This window comes from Nyctereutes procyonoides, unplaced genomic scaffold (genome assembly GCF_905146905.1).
Source record: "Nyctereutes procyonoides isolate TBG_1078 unplaced genomic scaffold, NYPRO_anot_genome, whole genome shotgun sequence".
Taxonomy (NCBI): Eukaryota; Metazoa; Chordata; class Mammalia; order Carnivora; family Canidae; genus Nyctereutes; species Nyctereutes procyonoides.
The window spans coordinates 24,682,010-24,695,321 of record NW_026575133.1 but is presented as its reverse complement, the minus strand read 5'-3'; the positions used below and the strand labels follow the sequence as shown (position 1 = coordinate 24,695,321).

The window sequence follows — 13,312 nt, the reverse complement described above, 5'->3', positions numbered from 1 at the left end:
GGATATTCTGAGTAGGGTAGCAGAGGACCTATCTGACCCGATTGTGAACTGGGACTGAGTAGATGTGAGAAAGAAATATGAGTCAGACACAAAACACGCAGGTGTCTTAATGGGATCAAAGGTCAAAGAAAATCTTTCTATACCTACTGAGATCATGCTTCCATGTGCCCTAAGGGTAGACAGAGCCAGGGCCCACCATGATTCTCTCTGTTCTCTGGGGGTTCCACTGCTAATGACTGCTTTGCTGGGCCTGAAGGTGACATTCCAGGAGGTCAAATGTCACCTCCTGGCCTGAAACAGGCCACCAAATCCATTGTGTTCACTCCGTTTAGGAATAGCAAGAGTGAATCTGAGTGGTTAATCTAGAAATACCCTAATTCCTCCAGCTCAGGCGCAATGCTCCTAGTCTTTACAAGGGTTTTCAGGGTTCTATAGGGGGTCAACTTGAGCCCCATATTCCTGTGTTTCTTTAGTATTCCATGTACTAGTGAGCTGCCATTCACTGTACCTTCCCCACTTCCCCAGTGCTCATCACTGCCCTCTCCAATTCACAATTTGGACTGCAATCTTGTTTTCTGAGTTGGCTTCATGGAAGACACTGAATAATACAACCATAAAGGAGTGAAGGTAATTGTTTCATTTTCCAGCCACATTCCCAAAAAGTTTGCCTTGAGAAGTAAGGCCTTGGGAAATGGGATGTGGACTGAGCAAATGCCGAGAAGGATGAGGCCCATTTTTTCTGCCCCATGAATAGTGGATGGTCCTTTTCACCCTCTATGCCATCATTGCTGCAACATTATTGACCTTTCTCTATTAGCCAAATAGGGGAGGATAGCAGACCCTACATGTTACTTTTCATTATACTTCAGTAGCCTGCTGCCTCCAGGAAACCTTGGTATCTCAGAGAGGGTTGGATGTGGGCTTGTTGTGAGTAGTATGTTTCTTCCTATCAAAGACAATCTCAGGGAGAGAAAGAGATAAAAATGTTTCATTCCACCTGAGCAGATGACACCAGCATCTTCACCAGGGCCACAGTTGTGCAAGTTCCAGCCATTGTGGGAGCAGTTCCACAGGTAGAACTCATTCCCAGAACAGCGCACATTGTCTAGTACAATTGGCCCTGAACCTTGACCAAACCGGGCATTCCTGGGGGCTGACATGGCCAAGCCACAGCCCAGCTGCCTGCAGACCACATTGGCATCATTGATGTCCCAGTCGTCATCACACACAGTGCCCCAGGAGCCTTGATATAGCATTTCCACACGCCCCTGACATTGGTTACTTCCACCCACCAGCCTCAGGGCTAAACTCAATTCGATCCCTAAATGAAGACATAACATTTGTCTTATATGTTGCCACCAATGACTAAGTCTTAAGATTCTATCATATTCAGAGCACTTCATAATGGGCAAAGATCTCAGAGATTTTTGACTGGGATGGACTCTTAACATGTCATGAGTTAGAATTCTTTGTGGTTAAAAGGACAGTGACTTTTCTCCCCAACCCTAGCCACTAGAACTTCAGGGGAAAGTAAATGTGCCTTAGTTTGCAGCCTGGAGGACTTAAGACTATCCACATATTCTTTGTCTGGGCAAACCAGAGACACAGCTCAACTTCTTGGGGTAGCATACCCATGACTGTCCCATGCTAAAGAGAAGTCTGATGACATCAGGATGTCCTGTGAGGAGTTCTGACATATGTCTCGGGTTGGCTGAGGTTGACTTAGAAAGCATTTTGCACATGCTTCTCCTGGCCCCATTGACAAGTCTTTGGGGCTAAAATGGCTGAAGCCAGTACAGATTTATGAGATGGGACAGCTGGTGCTGTAGTCTAGAGACTGACGCTACTGGTCTCTGACTCAAAGCACCCAGGATCCTGGAGATTCCACATTTCAAATGACTACTCCACCCACTACAGATGGACAATGAAGGAGGCTCCAACTCAAGCTGGGCCCTGGGTCACAAGGGATCTTCCTTTGTGCTATCTGCATACAACACCCTCTCTCACCCCATCCCCTAGAAATCTTTATGAACAAGAGTGAAACCCAAGTATATAGTTGGCATCATTATCTACAGAAAGAGAACCAAATAAAATTATTCATTACCTATTGCACCAGTAGCCACAGTATACTCTGTAGTGCTTTCTTCATAGACAGATTGTAGAAGAGGGGACAGAAAATGTAAAGTTAGTTTCTCTCTGAGGAGAATCAAAGACTGAAAGTAAAGGAGAATCTGCTAAGGAGATGTCATTTCTGACCTGGATTTTATCTTGCTTTGTGACTTTGGAAAAGGGTACAAACCTGTCAAGCCTCAAATTCTTTCATTCTAAAAGGCTGTTTGGTGGTGGTGGTGGGGTATCTCTTTATCAACCTACTGACCTTGATTCTAACCATCCCACATGTGACCTATGCAGGGCTTCAGGGGATAGATGCTAAAATTAATTTTCTAATCTTTATGCTTCCAGTTTATTTCTCTTGTCTGTGTTGGCTAGTATCTCTAGCACAATGTTAAATGACAGGGGTCCTGAAGACCATTCTTGCCTTTTTACTTTAGTGAAAATGCTTCTGATGTTAAGTAAGATTGTGGCTTTAAACCTATGATTTTCAAATTGCTTCAAGGACCTATGGTGTTTGTTCCAGGCCCCAGAAAGAAACTACTGGGTGCAAGGGCTTAAAGAGGAGATGACCTGAGAGCACCTCTTAGCCCACTGCCAACAGAGCATTCATTTTATTTCTGAATCCCCTACTGGGCTTCTACATGAGGTCTTTTCAGATCTAGAGGAAGTATGATTCCCACCTCCACCCCACAGTTGAGGTTCTGACAAAAGTAGCTCTAGGTAAGTCCCATCTGCAGTCCTGGGTCATAATCAGATAGCCAAGCCCCTGAGCCCCTCATTGCACCCCCTGGATAGACTAGTTGTATTGAGAACTTGTCAGGTTCAGCTGTTACTCCTAATACATAGCAGGCCTCTCAGGGGAAACCACTATAGAGAGGAGCAGGTTCTTCTCTTATAGCTGCTGCAAATAAGAATCTTGGGAAGAGATGTGGGTAAATTATAATAAAGCCAGTCTCATCCTCAGCTCTAGTGATACCTGTGTCCTTGATCATAGGGAAGAGAAAAAGTCAGACCTCACCCCGTGGGCTTTAGGCACAGGAGAGCCCACGTCTGAGGAATGGAAATGCCTGATACGTATACCATTAAGATTCCCAACTGATTCATGCTGACTTCTAGTCAGGAATCTTTGTGTGGAGGCTACCCTTCTCCTGTTCTAGGGCCAAGTTTTTCCATGGCCCTATATATTCATGGGATATAGGCCATGACTTTCCTTCCCAAAGCCCAGGCTGCCAGAAACTCAAGCTGTATTGACTACCTCCCAGCTCTCTCATTGGAGGTGCCCCTCCCAACTCTCTCACTGGGGGCGATGGTGTGTGCATGAGACCTCTGATGCCCAGAAGCTCAAGGACCATGGCTCCTCTATATTGAGAATGAACCAAAGTGGCCTCAAATGGGCTCAAGAAAGAGCACAGGAAGGCGAGGATACTGCTCCAGCAGGTTTGCATCTGCCTTTCCAGGCCCTGCAGCCAGAGACCCAATACCGCAGCCTGGCCAGCCATCAGCATACAGTATCATAAGGGTAAGCACTGAGCATGAGCAACAGGACCCCCCCCGGAGACTGAACCTGAGCTCCTCCTTGGAATTCCTTGGAAGTTCCTGTAGGTTGATCTCTCCCCAATCTCAGGGACATGGTCCATGGAAGAGTTACCCATTTAGGCCTGAGGCCTTGTTCATAGGTTCTCACTTGGGAACTGACCACTCCTATCTCTTACATCTTTTACACCTTTTCTGGATCAGAGATGATCACATGGGTGCAGGTAATGAGCCCATAGGGATCCCATATAACAAATATTACCTTCTGCCTCAGTTGTTGCCAGGGGTGCCTCTGTGGTAGAAAAAGAAACTGGAGTGGAGGAAAAAAGAGGTCATTCAATGTTGGCCCTCATTTGAGAAGAGCTGGCCTTCTTCTTCAGCTCTGGAATAAGGACTGGGTGCAGACACCCAGAAACTCTACCCACTGCTAAAATATTGTGTTTCTTATTTATGAGACAGAGATCATCTCTCTGTCATTTTGCCAGTCCTTATTCAAAGCTGGAATGCCATCAGAGATGTTCTTTGCTCTTGCCATCACCTCCCCCCCACCTGCTCCCACCATCTCCATCCAAAAAAAAATTACTTAATTAATCAACGGGCCCACCTGATTAACAAGATCACATTTCCAATACCAACTATCTAATTCTATAGCTCATCAACACCCTCAAATGACAAATATCTGCCATCATCGAGATGTTTCTGAGAAGGTGGCCCCAACTAAGAAAGTAGTAGTTTTCAAAGATGTATCCCCAAATGCTAAAATAAACCCATTCTAAAGTGACTGCATGGAGGACCATACTCTCTGGGGGAGGCCATTCTCATGTGATAGTTGGATTATCAGGGTCACATCCCATATATGGTGACATGTGAACACTCACTGGTCCACATAGCAAGTGTCAGAGATCACTCTAAAGATAGACAATTTATCTAGGAAGCCTCCTTCAGGGTACAATGATTGTTATCCACAGAGTTTCTTTGTGGATTAAAGACCTCTTGGTGGTTGAACACCTACCAACACTCTGTGAACAAAGGAGAAACCCAGTATTGGGTTTTGCTAGGTTGAGTCAGGGAGAATTTCTCTCTTCCACTGCAAGTATAAATGCCTTTATCTGGTCATTTAATCTCCAATAAAGAAAACATACTGGCTACTCCTCTGTTGATTTTGGTATACATTTAAGCTTTAAAGACCAGAAGTTTTGGATCCTTCTGTCCTGTCTGCAAAAGGAGGGGAAAATGCCATATAGGAAGGTGTTTTGTCATCCCCAGGGCAGAGACCCTCAAATACCAGAAACCACTGGGTGATTGCATTGGCAAACTCTGGAGGAGCCTGAGATTGAAACCCACCTCCACCACTTCCAAGATTTAGGACTCCAGGCAAGTTACCTGCCCTCTTTGAGCCTCCATTTATCTATGAAAAGTGACCACTCTCTAACAGCAAATAAGACATGACATAGAGCAAAGCAGGTAAACTGCAAAGCACTGGGTGCACGCGCTGTGATGTAGAGGTCAGCAAGGAGCCGCTCTCGTCTGAGTGGCACAGGCCCCCGGGGTGAGGTCAGCTCTACCTGAGCACACGACTCCAGCATCTTCCCCGTGTCCACATTCATGGTTGTACCAGCCACCGTGGGAGCAGCTCGACAGGTAGGGCTCCCTTCCTGAGCAGTATACGAAGCCCAAGAGAATGTTCCCCGAGCCCTGACCAAAGTGGGCCCCGCCTGGCGCCGACACCGCAAGACCACAACCGAGCTGCCGACAGACAACATCTGCATCCTGGATGTCCCAGTCGTCGTCACACACGGTGCCCCAGTAGCCTTGGTACAGGACCTCCACGCGGCCCTGACACCGGTCACTTCCATTCACCAACCTCAGGGGCAAACCTGCATTGACACAGTGGAAAGCTCCTGTCCACTCTCTCTGCCCCCTGGCTTTCACTCACCAGCACCCCTTGTCCTCCTCCTTGCTTGAACCACTGCCTCCACCTGTTTTTCTGCTCTCCCACACCTTACACGTCACTGTTCTGCCAAGCACTGTCTTAGCCTTCTTATCATGCTATCTTCTCCCTGGAAGAGCTCCTGTACTCAGAGCATTCCAGGAGGAGGACCCCCAAATCTACCTCTCTGGTGCTGATCAGCCCTTATAACCCCAGCCAAGCTCTAAACCAACATTTCCAGTGGCCTCCAGGACATCTCACCCCACCATCCCAAACCCAACCCAGTCTCTTTCTTCCACTTGAATCACTGGTCTCTCCATGCTCCACAAGAACTGTGTTGGAAATCTGGTTGTTATATTTGATTCCTCCCCTTCTGTACCTCGTATATCCAACTTCTCAACAAGGTTGTCTTCCTTTTATTCTCACTGCCATTTTGCTAGGGTAAATCTTCCTTCTCTTGAACCTGGCCTACTCCACTGGCCTGCCTGTGGATTTCCCTGCCCCTGCCCCTCCCTCTCTAATCCATCCACATTGATGGATTCAACAAGCATTGATGGAGTGCTTCCTCTGTACCCACCCTTGTGATGACAGGATTCTGTCTCCCCCAGAATGTCCCAAGTTTTATCTTATAAAATGGGGATATGTTCAACTCACCTTCCTGCTCAGAATGCCTCAATGTACTCTCCACAGCCATCAGGGTCAAATCTCAGATGAGTGGGTCTCACCTCACCTTTTGGGCCTCTTGTGAGAGCTGACACATGGTGGCCTGAGTGCCACCGTGAAGGGCACCGTGTTCCTGCCTGATGTGATTCTCCTAAACCACTCTCACTGATGATGCAAGGAAAATAGGGAGCAGGTCCCAAGAGATCTAGGCCAAAATCATGACAGCAGGAGCTGGATCCTGAGTATGGCTTTTCAGTGATAGTTTGAGGTTATGAGAAATTTGTGGTCAAGGAGTGACCAGAGTTTGGAATGGGATGTAAGATAGATAAGGGGGCATGTGGTTTCTGTGGTTGTTGTAAGGGAAGGGCTCAGAGAAAGAGCAAGGAAAGGCCAATTGGGCTATTTCTAGGGTGTTCCCAAGTGCATTGCAGTACTTCTCAGTCCTTCCTGCACCCCTTTGGTTATTCCTATGAATGTCCCTGCAGAAGAGCTCCTCAGGGGGATCCCTGGGTGCCTTAGCGGTTTGGCGCCTGCCTTTGGCCCGGGCGCAATCCTGGAGTCCCGGGATCGAGTCCCGCGTCGGGCTCCTGGCATGGAGCCTGCTTCTCCCTCCTCCTGTGTCTCTGCCTCTCTTTCTCTCTCTCTCTCTCTGTCTGTCTGTCTATCATGAATAAATAAATAAATAAATAAATAAATAAATAAATAAATAAATAAATCTTTAAAAAAAAAAAAAAGAGCTCCTCAGTCTCCCTGCCTTAGCCTGTCATTTGCTGGGTATCAGTCACCAGAAAGCTCTGCTAAAGCAGCTCCCAGGCCATTCCTGGACTCTCAGGGCATGCTCTGAAAGGGCAGCAATTGGCCTCAACAGAGCCAAGAACACCATGGCAGGGTCTGCTATCCCAAATGAGCACATTGAAGACTCTGATGTGTCAAATTCAGTGCAAAGTCTGCACATTCACTCGAGGTTGAGGAGCAATGGATAGATTTAGTAAGAATAGTGGACAGAGGCAAAGGTGCCTATCTGGGCTCAAATTTCTGCCCAGACACATAGCCACCATGTGATCTTAGACATCTAACTATTGACAAGTGACCGAACTATGCCACAGTTTCCACATCTGCAACTTGGGTGTAATACTACTCACCTCAAAGTATTGGAAAGATTTCATGATAATAGCGCTTATTATGTGCATTAGTTGAGCACTTAATATACACCAAGCAGTATTTTAAATGACTTTTTTATACATTAACTCATTTGGTATATGAAAATAATTTTGTGCAGGGTACATAGCAAGTACTTGTGGGATGTTAGCTATCTTCAAGATAACTATCACTAGTGGTAAGAAGAGGCCCTGGCTTTTTTTCACTTGTCTCTCCTGACACCAAACTGAAGCTAATCTCATGCAATAAATGACTGAGAGGCAGAGAGAAGAAGGAAGGAGAATGACAGATGAGGCTAAGTAAGTAGTGCATCTGGGACATGCCTAGGGTCTCAGTATATCCCCCTACCCCTTGCCTCCCATCCCTGCATTCCAAAGGGCAGGCACTTGCTCTGTAACCAAAACTATACTCAGCCTCAACAAGCCAACAGTGACAGCAGAACTGGCTGGCCCAGCCAGTGAGAAAAACTCTGGGAAGACAACTAAAAAGAAAAGGTCTTACCATAGTCTGTAGTCGAGGTGTCGAGACCTAGAAAACAAATTCATCTTGAAACAGGTTCCATGGTTTATAAATATCTACAGAGAAATTGGCTTGAGCATCACCTTATGATCATGCCAGAGGGCGCTGTGGTCCGCTCTTGGTTCTGTGTACCTCCAGCGTTCTTGCCAAGTGTTTGGGATTTTGCAATCATAGATTACAAGTGGGTTGGATGTGGGGTGTTTAATGATTTTTAGATAATAAAGTGCATGTCTCTTTACCCTGCCCCCTAAATGCTACAGTTTATAGTTACAAGATGTAATCTGTGCTCAGAAAGAAAAACTAAGTTTAGACTGGTTGTCAAGGATTCTGGGTGCCAGTTGAATCCTCCCTCCAGTCTGAAACTTGAGTAGAGTTAGCCTTTGCAATAGCCACTCAGAGGTCCCCTAAATAAGTACGTATTTTGTTATCAGTTATCCTCTTCCTTCTGATCCATACTTTAAGAAATTTTTACTCTATCTTGAACAAAACCAACATCTAGAGAACCCTGGATCTTTGTCATTAGTGAAGCCACTATGAAGCTCTCCATGCACCTCCACTTCAGGTTAACCCTCAGGACACCTTCATGATCCATCAGATTCCATTTTAGCTCTTGAGTTTCTTTTTTCATCAGGCCTCACTCTATTTGTAAGGATTGATATTTCTAGACTTTACATGTTTTTGGAGGTCTTCCAAAGAAAGAAAAGAATATTTCCTCGTGAAAAGAAAATAGAATAAAAGCATTCTACTTTATAGTCACTATATGGATTTATTGGATCCTTTTATAAACCCAAGATACATTACTCTTGATGATCTCATTTTTCCTATAGCTTGAAACATTTTCCTATTTCATCCTTCAAGGAATTGGTTCATCATTGCTCATTAATTATTAACTACCATAAAAAAGAGTTACATAATAAGATAATGAGAGAATGGTGTCATTATCTAGAAGAAATATGAACTGGTAAGATAGGTCATCATCATTCTTCAGTGCCCCAAATATCACATTACCTTTCAAGAAGGTATTTTTTTAAAAAGACTGGAAGCACAGTCTTTGTAAGATGCTTTTAGCTCTCACTGAATGCAGTTAAAAATTCAGAATTTTTCATTGTCTATTACCAATGGCAAAGAGAAGAAAATTGACATTGGAGATGTTTCACAATAACTAGATGAATCAGAATAGGAATGTAAACAGAAAGAAGCTCCCTAGATGATAACAATAATGGTGAAATTGCTTGTACAAATGAAATCTCAGACTCTGAGACTTCAAATGATGATATCCTAGGTGAATCTCCTCAAATTCAAGAATCAAGGAGTCAGAAATAAAATTCTAAGTACAAAAATAAAAAATAGTGTTCTTGGGGTGCCTGGGTACCTTAGTCAGTTAAGCACCTGTCTTGATTTTGGCTTAGGTCATGATCTCAGGGTCATGAAATTGAGCTCCACATCAGGCTCCATGCTGGGCCTGGAACCTGCTTAAGATTCTCTCTCTCTCTCTTTCCTTCTGCCCCTCCTCACTCTCTCCCTCTTTCTCTCCCTTCTCTCTAAAAAAAATTACTAAATAAAATATAGTGCTCTCACTCATGTCAATGGATAGGATTTCATCTGTGATATTTTGCAGCAAGAACTCGGACTATCTCATTTTGCTAAATGGACATGTGATGGTACACTTTTATTTTTTCTAATAATTATGTTCCAAAATCTACTGGATGAAAGGAGATCTGCTACATTTAAATTCTTATGAAAAATTCTAATAAGGTTGCTTTCATGATCCCTTTTTTCAAGATAACTATAGATTTCAAGGCAAGTGGTTTCTGTGGTTGTTTTAAGGGAAGGAGTCAGAGAAAGAGTGAGGAAAGGCCAATTGGGCTGTTTCTAGGGTATTCCCAACATGCATTGTAGTACTTCTCAGTCCTTCTTCTCAGTACTTCTCAGGGTACTACCTTGACTAGATAAGGTATTGGCGTGGCTAAACATAGAGGAGGGGAGATCTGATGGCTGGAGTAAGGTAGCTATAGTCAATTTGAGTCTGTATCTGTTCCCTCACATTTCTGACAGTAGGTCAGTGAAGAAGAGAAAAACACTCTTCTTTCTTGCTCTCTCCAGCTAATTCCTGTACCAACTCCAGTCCTAAATTCACCTATGACTCTTTGGGGCTGCTCTCTTTCTCATATCTTGATTATCTCTCTCTTGTCATATACCTCTTGCTCTAGTACTTACCACAGCTGTAATTATAACTGTATAATTAATTGATAACTGTCTATCTTGCCCTTAGACCATAAGTTCCTGAAAGCAGGTAACACGTTCCCCTCAAACAATACAGAGAGAATCCATACTGTAGTCTCTCCTGCATAGAAGGGTCTTGGTAGGGCTGATTCTTGTCAAATGAGGTAGAAAGGACATTGAGGCCCTTTTGCAAGGTGTGCAAAAGTTCAATGTTAGCAATGCACTCATGGAAAAACATGTATATCAACAAGTCAGACTTACGATGTAGCCATGAACCATTTGGGAAAATGTTATAAACCTAAATTCACTTGACATTAAGCAAAATATAGACATCCAAGAAAAAAATAAGTGAAAATAGATAGCATTTAATATATATATATATATATATATATATATATATACACATATCCCTGTCACTTTCTTTTGAAATTCTTAGCAAAGTCATGCTTCTGTAATCACATTGCAAATACCAAAATCTAATTCAGTACTGGGCCGTGCAATGTGGTTGCTCAAAGTGTGGTCTTACAGACCATCCCCATTTTCAGTTACATAAAAATTCAGATTTCTGAGCCTCAACCTAGACCCTTCAAATCAGGGTCTCTGAAGGAGGGAAAAGTAAGTCCCAAGGACCTGCATTCAAAAAAATACCCTTGCTGATTCTGATGTATAGGGACAGGTGAGGCAAAGGCAAAATACAATTGAAGAAGAACAAAAAAAAAAATAATAAAATAAAATAAAATAAAATAAAAATAAAAAAAAACAATTGAAGAAGAACAAAACAATATAACTTCAAAGTCCATTTATTCTATAATTGAAAGAAGTTTCTACTACCTTTGTATTTCTATAAAGGACACAAGTCATCTTTTGTGCAGACCTCATACCATTCATTAAAGGCAGCGTTTGTACTTAAGTGCTTAAGATATAAATAACTGCACTGGATAATCAATAAATCTTTTTTTTTATAATCAATAAATCTTAAATCTAATTCAGGATATTGTTTTTAAAGTACTCACCAGTTGTGAAATCAGGTTGGGAAACTATAAAGGAATGAAAGAAAAGTCAGACAGGTGTATGTTTCATCCACAGAGATCCTGACCAAGAAATCTACTTTTGAACCTTGCTTTCCTTCTGGTTGGCTTTGAAGTAGAGATATAGCAACTGTATGTGCATCAACATCAACAGATATGCAATCTATCTTTGAAACAATTCAAATTGATAAAGATTTCTTGAGTCTCTGATATGGGGAAAACAGAATGCTAAACTAGTGCCAAGAGACATGGAGACTAAAAAGTGGCTTTTTATATCTTAAGAATGAATTCAGTGCAATGTTCTTTAATCCTTTGTGCATTTGTTTCTGTGTTTCCTGCTGCAGATATGTCTTTATCTCATGACAGTAGAAATTAACATCTCATCACTGTAGAAAAGCAAGTTAAGTTTGTACCTAATTTGGTACAAGTGGGGACCCATTACTTTTCTTATTTCTTTGAGAAGATTTAACCTAGCCAGCATGTATGAATGGGCATGAGGAGTTGAGATCGAGGGCTTTGACTTTCTAGTCTCAACTAATTGAAATCACTAAAAAAGCATAAACTGGTAACTATTTGGTCCAAAAAAAGTCAAGTGACTTTGTGTTGACAAAGGCAGTGGGAGATGAAAATGCCTTTCCATTCTCAAAAAAATAACAGGAGTGGTCATTTCCTGAGACTTACTGACCCTCAAAGGGCTATTGGGAGAATTAAATGGGAAAAATAGATCAAATGTGTATCAGATTGACTGCTGCGTTGTCAGCATGCAACAAGTGTTAGCTACCATAGTAATAAGAATTATGGTGATGACTATGATTATACAATTTCCAACATTCACTGTCTTAAGTACTTCACCCACATTGTCCCCTTTGGTCCTCATGGCAACCCATTAAGGGAGTAGGGCTCCCTTCTCTTAAACTTCTCTTAAACTGAAGCATTTAGAGGTAAAATAAGTTGGCCAAGGTACTACTATTAGTTCCATTTTCCTGATAGAGAAATCAGTTTGGAAAACAGGGTCATTGCTATTAGTACTCTGCCCTGAGTCATGTAATATGCATTATCTCCTGGAGGCCCTTCTGAGCAAATGACGTGGGTGTCTTCCCCATGGCCACAGGTCTGCAAGCTGTGGGGGCACTGCCATAGGTAGGATTCATTTCTTGAGTAGTGCACTGCATCCAGGACAATCCGTCCTGAGTCCTGACCAGATCATGACTTCTCAGATCCTATTCAAGAGCTTTCCAAGGACAGAAAATGAGTGGGAAATATCAGTGAGGGAGACAGAATATGAGAGACTCCTAACTCTGGGAAACGAACAAGGGGTAGTGGAAGGGGAGGTGGGCAGGGAGATGGGGTGACTAGGTGACAGGCACTGAGGGGGGCACTTGACAGGATGAGCACTGGGTGATATGCTATATGTTGGCAAATCGAACTCCAATAAAAAAATATACCCCCCAAAAAAGAGATTTCCATGTATCATCCTAGTTAATCCTCAAAAGAACCCATGGGAAAACCGAGACTCTGGAAGGTGACCAAGACCACCTGACTAGTAAGTGATAAGGGGCAAGACTTGTACTCAGGCAGTTGCTCTTAATCATCTCAGTTGCTCTTAATCATCTAAAAGTTCTGCTTTTTAGAATGTATATACATATTATATATTACACATATATAGTATATTTTTAAATAAAAATAATTTTTAAATAGGGAATCCCTGGGTGGCTCAGGGGTTTAGCGCCTGCCTTTGGCCCAGAGCATGATCCTGGAGACCTGGGATCGACTCCCGCATCAGGCTCCCTGCATGGAGCTTGCTTCTCCCTCTGCCTGTGTCTCTGCCTCTCTCTCTCTGTGTGTGTGTGTGTGTCTCTTGTGGATAAATAAAATCTTTAAAAAATAATAATAATAATTTTAAATATTTTATTTAATATTTTGTTAAATATTATAATCTTATAATATTAATTATACTGTTATATATTTAAAATATTAATTGTAATTTAATATTAAAATTTAAATATTAATTATATTAAAATATTTTAAAACAGTAACAATTTAAATATATACATATATATATATGTAACATTTACACTATGTGCCCCAAATCATAAGGTCTGCATTCTTGCACAAGCAAGCACGCTCATGTATACACAGGACT

The 13,312-nt window shown here is 42.6% G+C and overlaps 1 protein-coding gene across 1 annotated transcript in view; it reads right to left on the bottom strand.

Annotated features, from left to right (window-relative positions):
• Positions 1–6,338, bottom strand: part of DMBT1 (deleted in malignant brain tumors 1) — a 67,403-nt gene extending 61,065 nt beyond the window's left edge. Inside the window, 3 exon segments of the mRNA XM_055345745.1 lie at positions 998–1,321; positions 5,214–5,562; positions 6,309–6,338. Of these exon segments, the coding sequence (XP_055201720.1) occupies positions 998–1,321; positions 5,214–5,562; positions 6,309–6,338 (703 nt within the window).
• Between the last annotated feature and the right edge of the window lie 6,974 nt (positions 6,339–13,312).